The sequence below is a fragment of the Mycetomoellerius zeteki genome, unplaced genomic scaffold (assembly GCF_001594055.1).
Source record: "Mycetomoellerius zeteki isolate Tzet28-1 unplaced genomic scaffold, Tzet1.0 scaffold609, whole genome shotgun sequence".
Classification (NCBI taxonomy): Eukaryota; Metazoa; Arthropoda; class Insecta; order Hymenoptera; family Formicidae; genus Mycetomoellerius; species Mycetomoellerius zeteki.
Genome location: NW_017257620.1, coordinates 20,050 through 30,650, shown reverse-complemented (window position 1 = coordinate 30,650; position 10,601 = coordinate 20,050). Strand labels below are relative to the sequence as shown.

Genomic DNA, 10,601 nt, shown 5'->3' with positions numbered 1-10,601 from the left:
AGTACATAATATAATTACTACTTCATATAAGTAGGTATACTGAGCGGATTCTAGCTCGGGTCCTCTGAGGGGAACGCGGGGCGCGGGGTATATTCGGGGGCGAGGGGAAACGGAGCGCGGGGATTCTTCGGAGATGGGAGTATGACATCATGCGGAATGGCAGTAAGGTATTATAGATTTTGGGGACTGTAGTCACATATAAGACAACAAAAAACATTACAAAAAAAAGGAAATATTGCCATGAAACCATACAAAAACAAATAGTTATAGAACGAAAAGTGTTACAAAGGGTATATGCTCCAACCGTTTTTCGACAAGATATAGCGTAATGTAATTTTTCTAGAAACAATATTTATTAATTATTTTAAATATCTAAATACGACCAAGTTTCACAATTAATCGATTGAGAGTAGCTAAGCAAGGCGAATTCTAACCCATGGGGCTAGTGGGCCACGGAGGGTATTAGTAAGCGCGGGGTAGGTCGCCGCCGCCGCGGACCCCGCGCCCGTAAAAGTACGACATCCTTTTTTCTTATGACGTATTTTTTACAATACATTATTTTATACTAGCGCGTTGAGGCAAAGGATGGGGAGTAAAAGAAAGTACATATTATATACAGGGTGTCTCAGAAAACGCGTTTGTCTTTAAAATAATGTATTCCTGACGTGATTCTAAGACATTTCTTCCTTAATCAAAATTTTATCCGAAGCTTAGTTTTTTAATTACAAGGGAAAAAAGTTAGCCAATCACGGGTCGCGTACGGAAGGTAGGCAGGGGCGACGCAACTCATCGTCCGACGCGGGGCGCCCGATTGCAATTAGCTGCTTGCTACGTATGAAACGCGTGTCAAGATAATACACGCGTATCTCCCCCCACCTCTCTTTAACGTTTACTCCCCCCTCCCTCCCTCTCTCTCTTTCTCTCTCTCTCTTTCTCTCTTTCACATACCTTGTAGAGATGTTCATATCTTGTAGAAATGTTCATACGTAATCGAGCTGGAAAAAGACAGAATAAAACCACATCTGTGAATTCCGACAAGATTCTCACAAATCCAACACTGAATAATAATAAATTTTTTGTCTGTCACATTAATCGTATCACGTATCATCTTTACGCAAATCCACTCACACACGTTTGATCGATTTACTAACGAATTTATCAGTTTGTTATTATTAATCACTACCGATTAATTAATTAGCGATTGAGAATTGACTCGAGAAAGAAACACATTACAATAATCAAGGTTTTCCTCCTTTTATAAATTGTATCGCGTATCAATAATTTCACGGATTTATCCACGCACTTGATTGATTTTTACATACGAATCTTTTACATACAAATCGATGAATCACTCCCGATTAATCATTCAGCGACTGAAAATTATTGCTTGATAGAAAGAAACACATTGCACACAGTAATTGTATTCAAAAGTTTTCTTTCTTTTGTAAATTGTATCACGTATCAATACCTTCAAGGATTCATCCGATTTTTATAAATGAATCTACTGGCTCACTGCTATTAATCACTGCCGATTAATTATTCGGCAACTAAGAAGTACTTTTCCCTCAAAGAGGGAAATACAAATTGCATGCACATGATAATCACGATCATATTCCATCGCAAATCAATACGGTCACGAATCTACACATGCACTTGAACGGAAAATGACGAATTTATTATCCTTATTATGGTTAATATATATCACAATAAAATACTACCGATTAATTATTCGACGAGTTGAAATTACTCGAGCGTGTAATACTACATACACAACACACGTTACTCGATGTCAACAAGTCGACGGGTAAAGTTGGTACTGGGTGCGTTCGTGAATGCACACACGACGGTGTAGGTTAGGTATCATTTTTATCCTCTTTACATCTGTTCTTTATTCCTGCACTGAGCAATAATAGCAGTGAGCCAGTAGATTCATTTATAAAAATCGGATGAATCCTTGAAGGTATTGATACGTGATACAATTTACAAAAGAAAGAAAACTTTTGAATACAATTACTGTGTGCAATGTGTTTCTTTCTATCAAGCAATAATTTTCAGTCGCTGAATGATCAATCGGGAGTGATTCATCGATTTGTATGTAAAAGATTCGTATGTAAAACTCAACCAAATGCATGGATAAATCCGTGAAATTATTGATACGCGATACAATTTATAAAAGCAGGAAAACCTTGACTATTGTAATGTCCCGAGCAGAAATGAATCTAGCCAATCTGATTTACCATCTAGCCACTAGACAGCACACATTAATTAGATAAGATTTTTAACTCATCACTGGATAGTCATTAGCTAATATTTCGAAATATCAATAAATCTGTCTAGTAACTGCCTAGTAATTAGGACGTTACACCTACACCTTTGTGACGTCGGGGGTCACAGTTAGTTGCAAAATTTTAGAGATTTTCGAAATCTCTCGTCGAGTCGGGTATCGAGAGGAGTAGCGATCCGGACGTTGCAGTCGAGCAGGAGAAGCGATCTGACTGCGTCGACGTATCAAATTCAGCTTCATCAGGGAAACGACCCAGAAATTCGAATTTTAAGGGGTCCGTGCTAGTGTGCGGTTAAAGGAGCTAAAATCCTAAAAATCTTCCGATGATCTCTGCAGAAACTCGCTGGGGTGATCGTAGCGACGTCTGGTTGGAGACCTTCTTCGCGAAGGGTGGTAGGCTTGGACAAATAATCTCAGGGGTGAAGATATAAAACTTGGTTTATTATAGAGATTACAAATCACGGAGTGCGAGTTACTAAGAGGGTATGCGCGATGTGCGAAGATCCGATGCTCCGATTATAATTAAGTTCGTGAGCCTGTGGGGTGGCTCCTTTTATACTTATTCTAGATAGTGGGGGCAGCTGAGGTTCTTCGGAATTGTCGTTTATGTATTTTCTTGGAAGAGTTCGCTCGAGGCCATATTCCTGGCCTTATATGGTAATGAGAGTAGGGGTGGTCAATTCTTGGTACAGGTCGATACTATTTTTAGACACGACATCGCATGGCGTGATCTCGTTCGTGAGTCATAAGCTTAAGCTATGATTGCGTGCTTATTTTATATGAGAATGATATTCCTTCATGAGATTCATTATTGAAAATATTGCAATCATCACAATTGATTTGTTTATAATATTAAGAAAATTATTAGACGTGATTTACATAAAGAGTTTTGTGAATATCCTTCTCTTACATGATTGTAATTTTAAATAGGGGGTAAAGGATTCTTTTATTTATTGTTTCTCCATTACAGAGTTTATATGCGTATTGGTTTATGTTTGCAGAATGGGAGTCGTCATGGAGTATATATTCTAACAGAAGATACATTGGCATCGGCGCAAGACGGAAATGAGATTATGTGAATGTACTATAAAAATGATTAAATAAAAGGATTTGACCTTGGGTTAAATGAGGAGTTATGTTTTATTGTGTAATACGGATAATTTCTTGGAAATGATGCTTTACGGGAATTGTAGGTATGTAAGCGCGTGGTTTCTTTAAATGAGTGAGATGCGGTGGATGTGGCTTAAGGTTTCAGAAAGTAAGTTACTGTAGCTGTAGGTGATTCGTAGACGATCATGGTTATCAAAGGAGTTTATAAAATTTGATGGGTAATAATGTTCATGAAATGGGGGATCGGTTTCCATGGTTTTGATTGGTTGATATGTTTGATACTGAGTTTTTGGGTGTCTGACTTAGTTATAAGAGAGGGGATTAGTAGACAGGCTTGGACGTCGAGTTGGAATGGTTTCCAAGGCGTTTTTCAATATTTTGTAACGATGCACCCGTAAACGCATCGTTCCCGATCGGTCTTCCATCGGATGCCGCTGCACCCCGCTATCAGGGGCAGCAGCGAGGAGGGCGAGGTGCGCCCACATTATTTTTTAAGAAACCAAAAGACAATCCACAGGTACCACCGGCAATCCGTGACCCGCGAAACATCGCGAGGCAACGCACGGAAAACCGCCGCTTCGCCGAAAACAGACGAACAGGCGCGAGCCGAGCCGAACCGCATCAACTCCCGCTCGTATTGTTCGCTAACGGAAAGCGACGAGTTACTCCGGAACAATACGAGCGGGAGCAATAGTTAGTATAAAAGACGAGGCGACGAACGGACTAGTCGCCTTTTTCGCTTCTCCGAGCTATACTCCGAAACCGAATCCTAGAGAATCCTTCCAGGCAAATTTCCAAGCACAAGAGCGGTCGGGAGATAGTACCCGGTCACCGTCGAGCGTTCTCGACTGCGCCACGAAAAGCCGCCTGACCTGAGTATCGACAACCAGAGTGGTCGAGGGATTCGTTCTCAGCCACTGCCGAGTGTTCTCGGTACCGATACGATATCCGCTACTTCCACCGATTCCACTCCAGACACTAGTGATTGTGAGAAAAGGTGGTCGAGGGATCGTTCTCGGTCACCGTCGGGCGTTCCCGACAACGACACCCAGTGTCACTCCCGACTCCACGCTCCGTCAATACCGATCGCCGCATAAAACAGGGGGCCTCGACACGAGCTAAGGGTGAAGTGTTCTCCACCCTCCCAAGTGTTCTTGGGGTCGACGGCCCCGCGCTTCCCCATTGCATCGGGGAAAGCCACGCTTCATAAATCACCGCGCCGCGTACTGCGTTCGCGCCGCGCTCACCGGATTGGCTGGCGCGCTGCCGCGTACCGCGACCAACGAATCACGAGCGACCCGTCGAGTGCTACGCTCGCGTTACGAGGTACATCCGAATCCGCGACCGCATTCCGAATCAAATTATCGTCCGCACATTATCTGGCTTATGTATATAATTGCGTATTCTGTCATATGTAAATAGTGCATGTTGTTCTCGTCATAATAAAGATTATTGTTCACTTTTACCGCGCTTGTACTCATTCAATTCAATCGCCCGCGTAACTGCATCTTGCCTCTCCTGCTCGAACCTCTTTAAGCCCTGGACCGCACGTTTCCGACGAGCTACGTCCGCGCATAAAGTTAGGTTGTTACATGGCGCCCGAACAGGGACCTGCCCGGAAAGGAGAGATGCAGCCCGTTCCGAAAAGTTGGCTGTACGCGCTCAGCAAACCCGACTTGATAGCCGAACTCGAAATTCACGGGATGGATACTGACGGCACAGTCGACGAACTGCGTCGCCGGCTAAGCGGATTCATCGATGCAAACCCGGGGGAATTCCAAGCGCGAGCCTTGCCGGATAACCGGACCCCACCAGCACCGCGACGAAATACCGAACACCGAGCATCAGGGATATCGGGCCAAGCCCAGGGCAACCCCTTCACGAATCACGCCGACCCGGGCCCGTCCGACGAACGCCCTACGAAAGTAATCAATCAGATGCGCAAGTGCGTCACTCGGACCCGGATCCCTTCCATGCGGAAGAAGGGGCTTCCAATTCGAAGGGAAAGACCCTTGGTCCTTCTTAGAACGCGTAGAGGAACTCAAAGACGACTACGAACTAACCGACCAACAGTTCTTCAAGGGGCTCCCGGTATTACTAAAAGGGGACGCTCAAACCTGGGGACGCGTGAACCGGAAACGATGGGAGACTTGGCACGACTTTACGGACAGTTTTAAGGCCGCATTCCTTCCACACGCCGACGAATTCCAGATCCTCGAAAACGTCCATGCGCGTAAACAGAAACCGGGGGAAATTTTTTTTAAATACTCCACGGCACTCATAGCGCTAATGCACCGCGCCAACATCACCGCCGACCACCGCCAGCTCGAATATCTGTATCGAAACATGCACTTCTCGTACCAGTGGCGCATACGACGTACCGATGTCCACTCAGTACAAGAACTGTGCCGAGAAGCCGCGAATTGCGAACGTCTGTTCGCCCTCGAGCAAGCGGAACGCAAGGAGAAAGACACGACCCGCGAAGCCGCCGCCGCGACCGCCCCGTATAACCGCGCCGAGTGCTGTTGGCGCTGCAATCAGCGCGGGCATACCCGTTTCGACTGTAAACGCTTGCCGAGGAAATTTTGCTCGCAGTGTGGCAAGGACGGGGTCATGACAAAAGACTGCCATCCTCCGCCGGGAAACGAAAAACGGACTGGGGAAACCTCGGCCGCCCACCAGTCCCCCGAATAAAATTCACGCCCCGGCCGCACGTCAAGGCACGCTTCCGGACCGCGTGCTTCGACGCCCTGATCGATACCGGGTCCGAAGTATCATTCATTAACGCCGACACGCAACACGCCATCGAAAGCATGGGCTGCGTGGTACAATCCGAAGGGGGGAAGGTGCAGCTCGCGGATGGCCAGACCATCACGTTGCCCGGGATGGTAGAGCTACCCATACGCATCGGGAACCGCCACGTCCAGCACACATTTCGCGTTATGCCCACCCTCCGAAGCCAGATATTAATCGGGATGGACCTATGGGCCCGATTCGATTACACGATCCCCGCCCCACCCGCTATCACCAAGGTAAGCCCGAAACCGGCCACCGCCGCGACCGAGGGTCTCACCCAGAACACGGAGGCCGAGAATCGCGCCCTGCGAAACTTTCTAGATACCGAGGTAAAGAAATTCGAAGCGGTCCGGGGATCCACGCATCTCGCGCAACACCAGATACGCGTAAAACCGGACCCCCATCCGATAAAACAGCGCTACCGGCCCCGCAACCCGGCCATGCAGGCGGTCATCGACGGGGAAGTCCGCGAGATGGCTCGAGAAGGTATAATCGAGCCGGCCACCAGCCCGTGGAGCTCGCCGGTCGTCGTGGTGAAGAAGAAAAACGGCAAAAACCGTTTTTGCATCGACTTCCGGCGAGTCAACGAGGTCACCGAGCCCGACGCCTATCCGCTGCCCCAGATTACCGCCACCCTGGACAAGTTGCGGGGGGCCCGATACCTGTCAACGCTTGACCTCCGGAATGGCTACTGGCAGATCCCGCTATCACCAGACAGCAAGCCCGTCACCGCGTTTACCGTCCCCAGGAAGGGGCTATTTCAATTCACCGTCATGCCGTTCGGTTTGCATTCGGCACCGGCCACATTCCAGCGTTTGCTCGACACCGTACTCGGGCCGGAACTCGAACCACACGTCTTCGTATATCTAGACGATATCATCATCGTAAACCACACGTTTGATGACCATATCGCGACCTTACGCGATGTTTTTAGACGCCTCCGTGAGGCAAAATTGCGAATCAACCCCGAGAAATGCCACTTTTGCGTCGATCGCCTGAAATACCTGGGGCACATTATCGACCACAAGGGTATCCGAACCGACCCCGAAAAAGTTAAGTCCGTCGTAGACTGGCCGGCCCCAAAAACAATAAAACAAGTACGGCAATTTCTAGGTTTGGCGTCCTGGTACCGGCGGTTTATACGGGACTTCGCGACCGTCGCCGCTCCGCTCACCGCGCTGACACGGAAACACGCCCGATGGACCTGGAGACCGGCCGAAAACGACGCGTTTCAACAACTGAAACACACGCTAACCACCGCGCCCGTCTTAGCATGCCCGGATTTCACCAGGCGGTTTTTTCTACAAACCGACGCCAGTAACACCGGGCTAGGGGCCGTTTTAACGCAAAACTTCGCGGAAGGCGAGCGGGTGGTCGCATATGCTAGCCGCACCCTAAATCCGGCCGAACGGAATTACAGTGCGACTGAACTCGAATGCCTGGCAGTCGTCTGGGGCATACGACGGATGCGGGACTATCTCGAAGGCTATAACTTCACTGTTATTACCGACCACCAATCACTTAAGTGGCTGCAAAAATTAGAGTCCCCCACCGGGCGCCTCGGACGCTGGGCATTCGAGCTCCAACAATTTAGTTTTGACGTACAATACCGGAGGGGCACCTTGAACCGCGTGGCCGACGCCCTATCACGTCAACCGGTCGCCGCCGCCACGTTAGTGCCCCCACGCTGCCCCTGGTATCGCAGACTCGTCACCAGTATCCAGAAAGAGCCCCGCCGGCTACCCGATTACGAGATAAGGGACGGAATCGTGTACCGATACGTATTACACGATCTCGATTTTACCGAAACCCCCGCCGAACAACAATGGAAGGAATGCGTACCCAAAGAACATCGGGACAACATAATGCGGAGAAATCACGACGAAGTGACCGCAGGGCACCTGGGCATTGCAAAAACCATCGCCCGCATCACCCGCGTGTACTATTGGCCGGGAATGGCACGGGACATTACGCGCTACGTACGCAACTGCCAAAATTGCCTACGACACAAGGTACTGCAAGCCAAACCCGCCGGCATGCTCCACGCGACTGCAACGAATCGCCCGTGGCAGCACGTGACCGTAGACCTGGTTGGCCCCCTACCGCGGTCCAAGAAAGGGAATACATGGCTACTAGCGATGCAAGACCGATTCTCGAAATGGGTAGAACTATACGCCCTCCGCAAGGCTACCGCTCCCGCCGTCACGCAGGCCCTCGCCGAGAGGATCATCCTGCGGCACGGCTGCCCCGAAATCATGATATCCGACAACGGGACGCAGTTCAAATCCACGCAGTTCAACAAGCTGCTCGCGGCATACGTACGCGCCAGCCTACGCACCGCACTGTAATCCGGTCGAACGCACGAATCGCACCGTCAAAACAATGATCGCCCAGTACACCGAGCGCAACCACCGCAATTGGGACGAACATCTATCCGAATTACAATTCGCCTTCAATTCGGCGCGACACGACGCCACGGGCTACACGCCAGCATATCTGAATCTCGGCCGCGACCTGACATTACCCGCAAATACAAACGCGCGCAACACGCCCGCTTCGCCACCCGATACCACGCGCCGTCATTTCGAGGAGGCCTACGAACTCGTGAAAATGAATCTCGCGCAGGCTTTCCAAAGACAGCAAAAATATTACGACCTGCGACGCAGGCCCTGGAAGCCGAAAGTAGGAGACAGCGTATACAAACGAGAGCACGTGCTGTCAAATAAAGCCGCGGCATTTAATGCGAAATTAGCTCCGAGATTTAAAGGGCCACTCGAGGTACGACGCGTGACATCACCGGTAATATTCGATTTGGGCGATCGTAGCGGTCGGTAGTACCGACACATACACATCCAGGATTTAAAGCCCGCCCCGACCCCTGCCCCCGCCGACGAGGCTAATAACCGCGACGACAACAGCTCCGAGGACGAATAAACAAATCCGGTACCCCCCACATTCCCGTCAGACAGGCCGTTACCGGAAAATCGAGCTAAGCGAAATCACATTGTCGCCAAAGCATGGAGCGAGACGACATACTCAAAGCGCTCGACGACTTCATCGGGGAAGAATACGATCCGGCCAACCCGGCCATGGACCCGGATTGGTGCACCGCTCACGCGGGGCAGCCATGGCCACCACCGCAGCCACCGCCAGACAACGGGCTCAACGCAACACCGGCCCGTAAAAACCCGCCAGTCATCGGATGCGTCATCCAAGCCTCCGACCGACAGCGACGGGAGAAACTCGCTTGGCTCACCGCCACGCCACCGCCACCACCACCTACGCGGAGAGCAGTGGGTCCTCCGAGGGTCGCCCAGCCACGCTCGGAGACAGCAACAGCCAGAGCCGTGGGACCATTACCGCCGCCACCCATACCTGTCGAGGTAGAGCCGGGACACGTGGTCAACGTACCACATTTCTCCGCGCACGTGTCTCGACAATACAAGACGCGCTCAGGAGGCACGAAGTGGCATATCCGCTTCAACGGAAACGGAACTGTGAGGTCCGTGAAGCGAAAGTAAAATATGCCTCAAATTCAGGCATAATAAAGGAGGGGGGAGATGTAACGATGCACCCGTAAACGCATCGTTCCCGATCGGTCTTCCATCGGATGCCGCTGCACCCCGCTATCAGGGGCAGCAGCGAGGAGGGCGAGGTGCGCCCACATTATTTTTTAAGAAACCAAAAGACAATCCACAGGTACCACCGGCAATCCGTGACCCGCGAAACATCGCGAGGCAACGCACGGAAAACCGCCGCTTCGCCGAAAACAGACGAACAGGCGCGAACCGAGCCGAACCGCGTCAACTCCCCCTCGTATTGTTCGCTAACGGAAAGCGCCGAGTTACTCCGGAACAATACGAGCGGGAGCAATAGTTAGTATAAAAGACGAGGCGACGAACGGACTAGTCGCCTTTTTCGCTTCTCCGAGCTATACTCCGAAACCGAATCCTAGAGAATCCTTCCAGGCAAATTTCCAAGCACAAGAGCGGTCGGGAGATAGTACCCGGTCACCGTCGAGCGTTCTCGACTGCGCCACGTAAAGCCGTCTGACCTGAGTATCGACAACCAGAGTGGTCGAGGGATTCGTTCTCAGCCACTGCCGAGTGTTCTCGGTACCGATACGATATCCGCTACTTCCACCGATTCCACTCCAGACACTAGTGATCGTGAGAACAGGTGGTCGAGGGATCGTTCTCGGTCACCGTCGGGCGTTCCCGACAACGACACCCAGTGTCACTCCCGACTCCACGCTCCGTCAATACCGATCGCCGCATAAAACAGGGGGCCTCGACACGAGCTAAGGGTGAAGTGTTCTCCACCCTCCCAAGTGTTCTTGGGGTCGACGGCCCCGCGCTTCCCCATTGCATCGGGGAAAGCCACGCTTCATAAATCACCGCGCCGCGTACTG

The 10,601-nt window shown here is 50.3% G+C and overlaps 1 protein-coding gene across 1 annotated transcript; it reads left to right on the top strand.

The window, feature by feature from the left end:
• The first annotated feature begins 9,207 nt into the window (after window positions 1–9,207).
• LOC108728303 (wiskott-Aldrich syndrome protein family member 1-like) lies at window positions 9,208–9,711 on the top strand. The gene has a single exon (XM_018456794.1). The coding sequence runs from the start codon at window positions 9,208–9,210 to the stop codon at window positions 9,709–9,711; it is 504 nt and encodes a 167-aa protein (XP_018312296.1).
• The last annotated feature ends 890 nt before the right edge of the window (window positions 9,712–10,601 follow it).

Coding starts and splice junctions, on each gene's coding strand:
- LOC108728303 (XM_018456794.1), top strand. CDS start 9,208: ATGGAGCGAGACGACATACTCAAAGCGCTCGACGACTTCATCGGGGAA.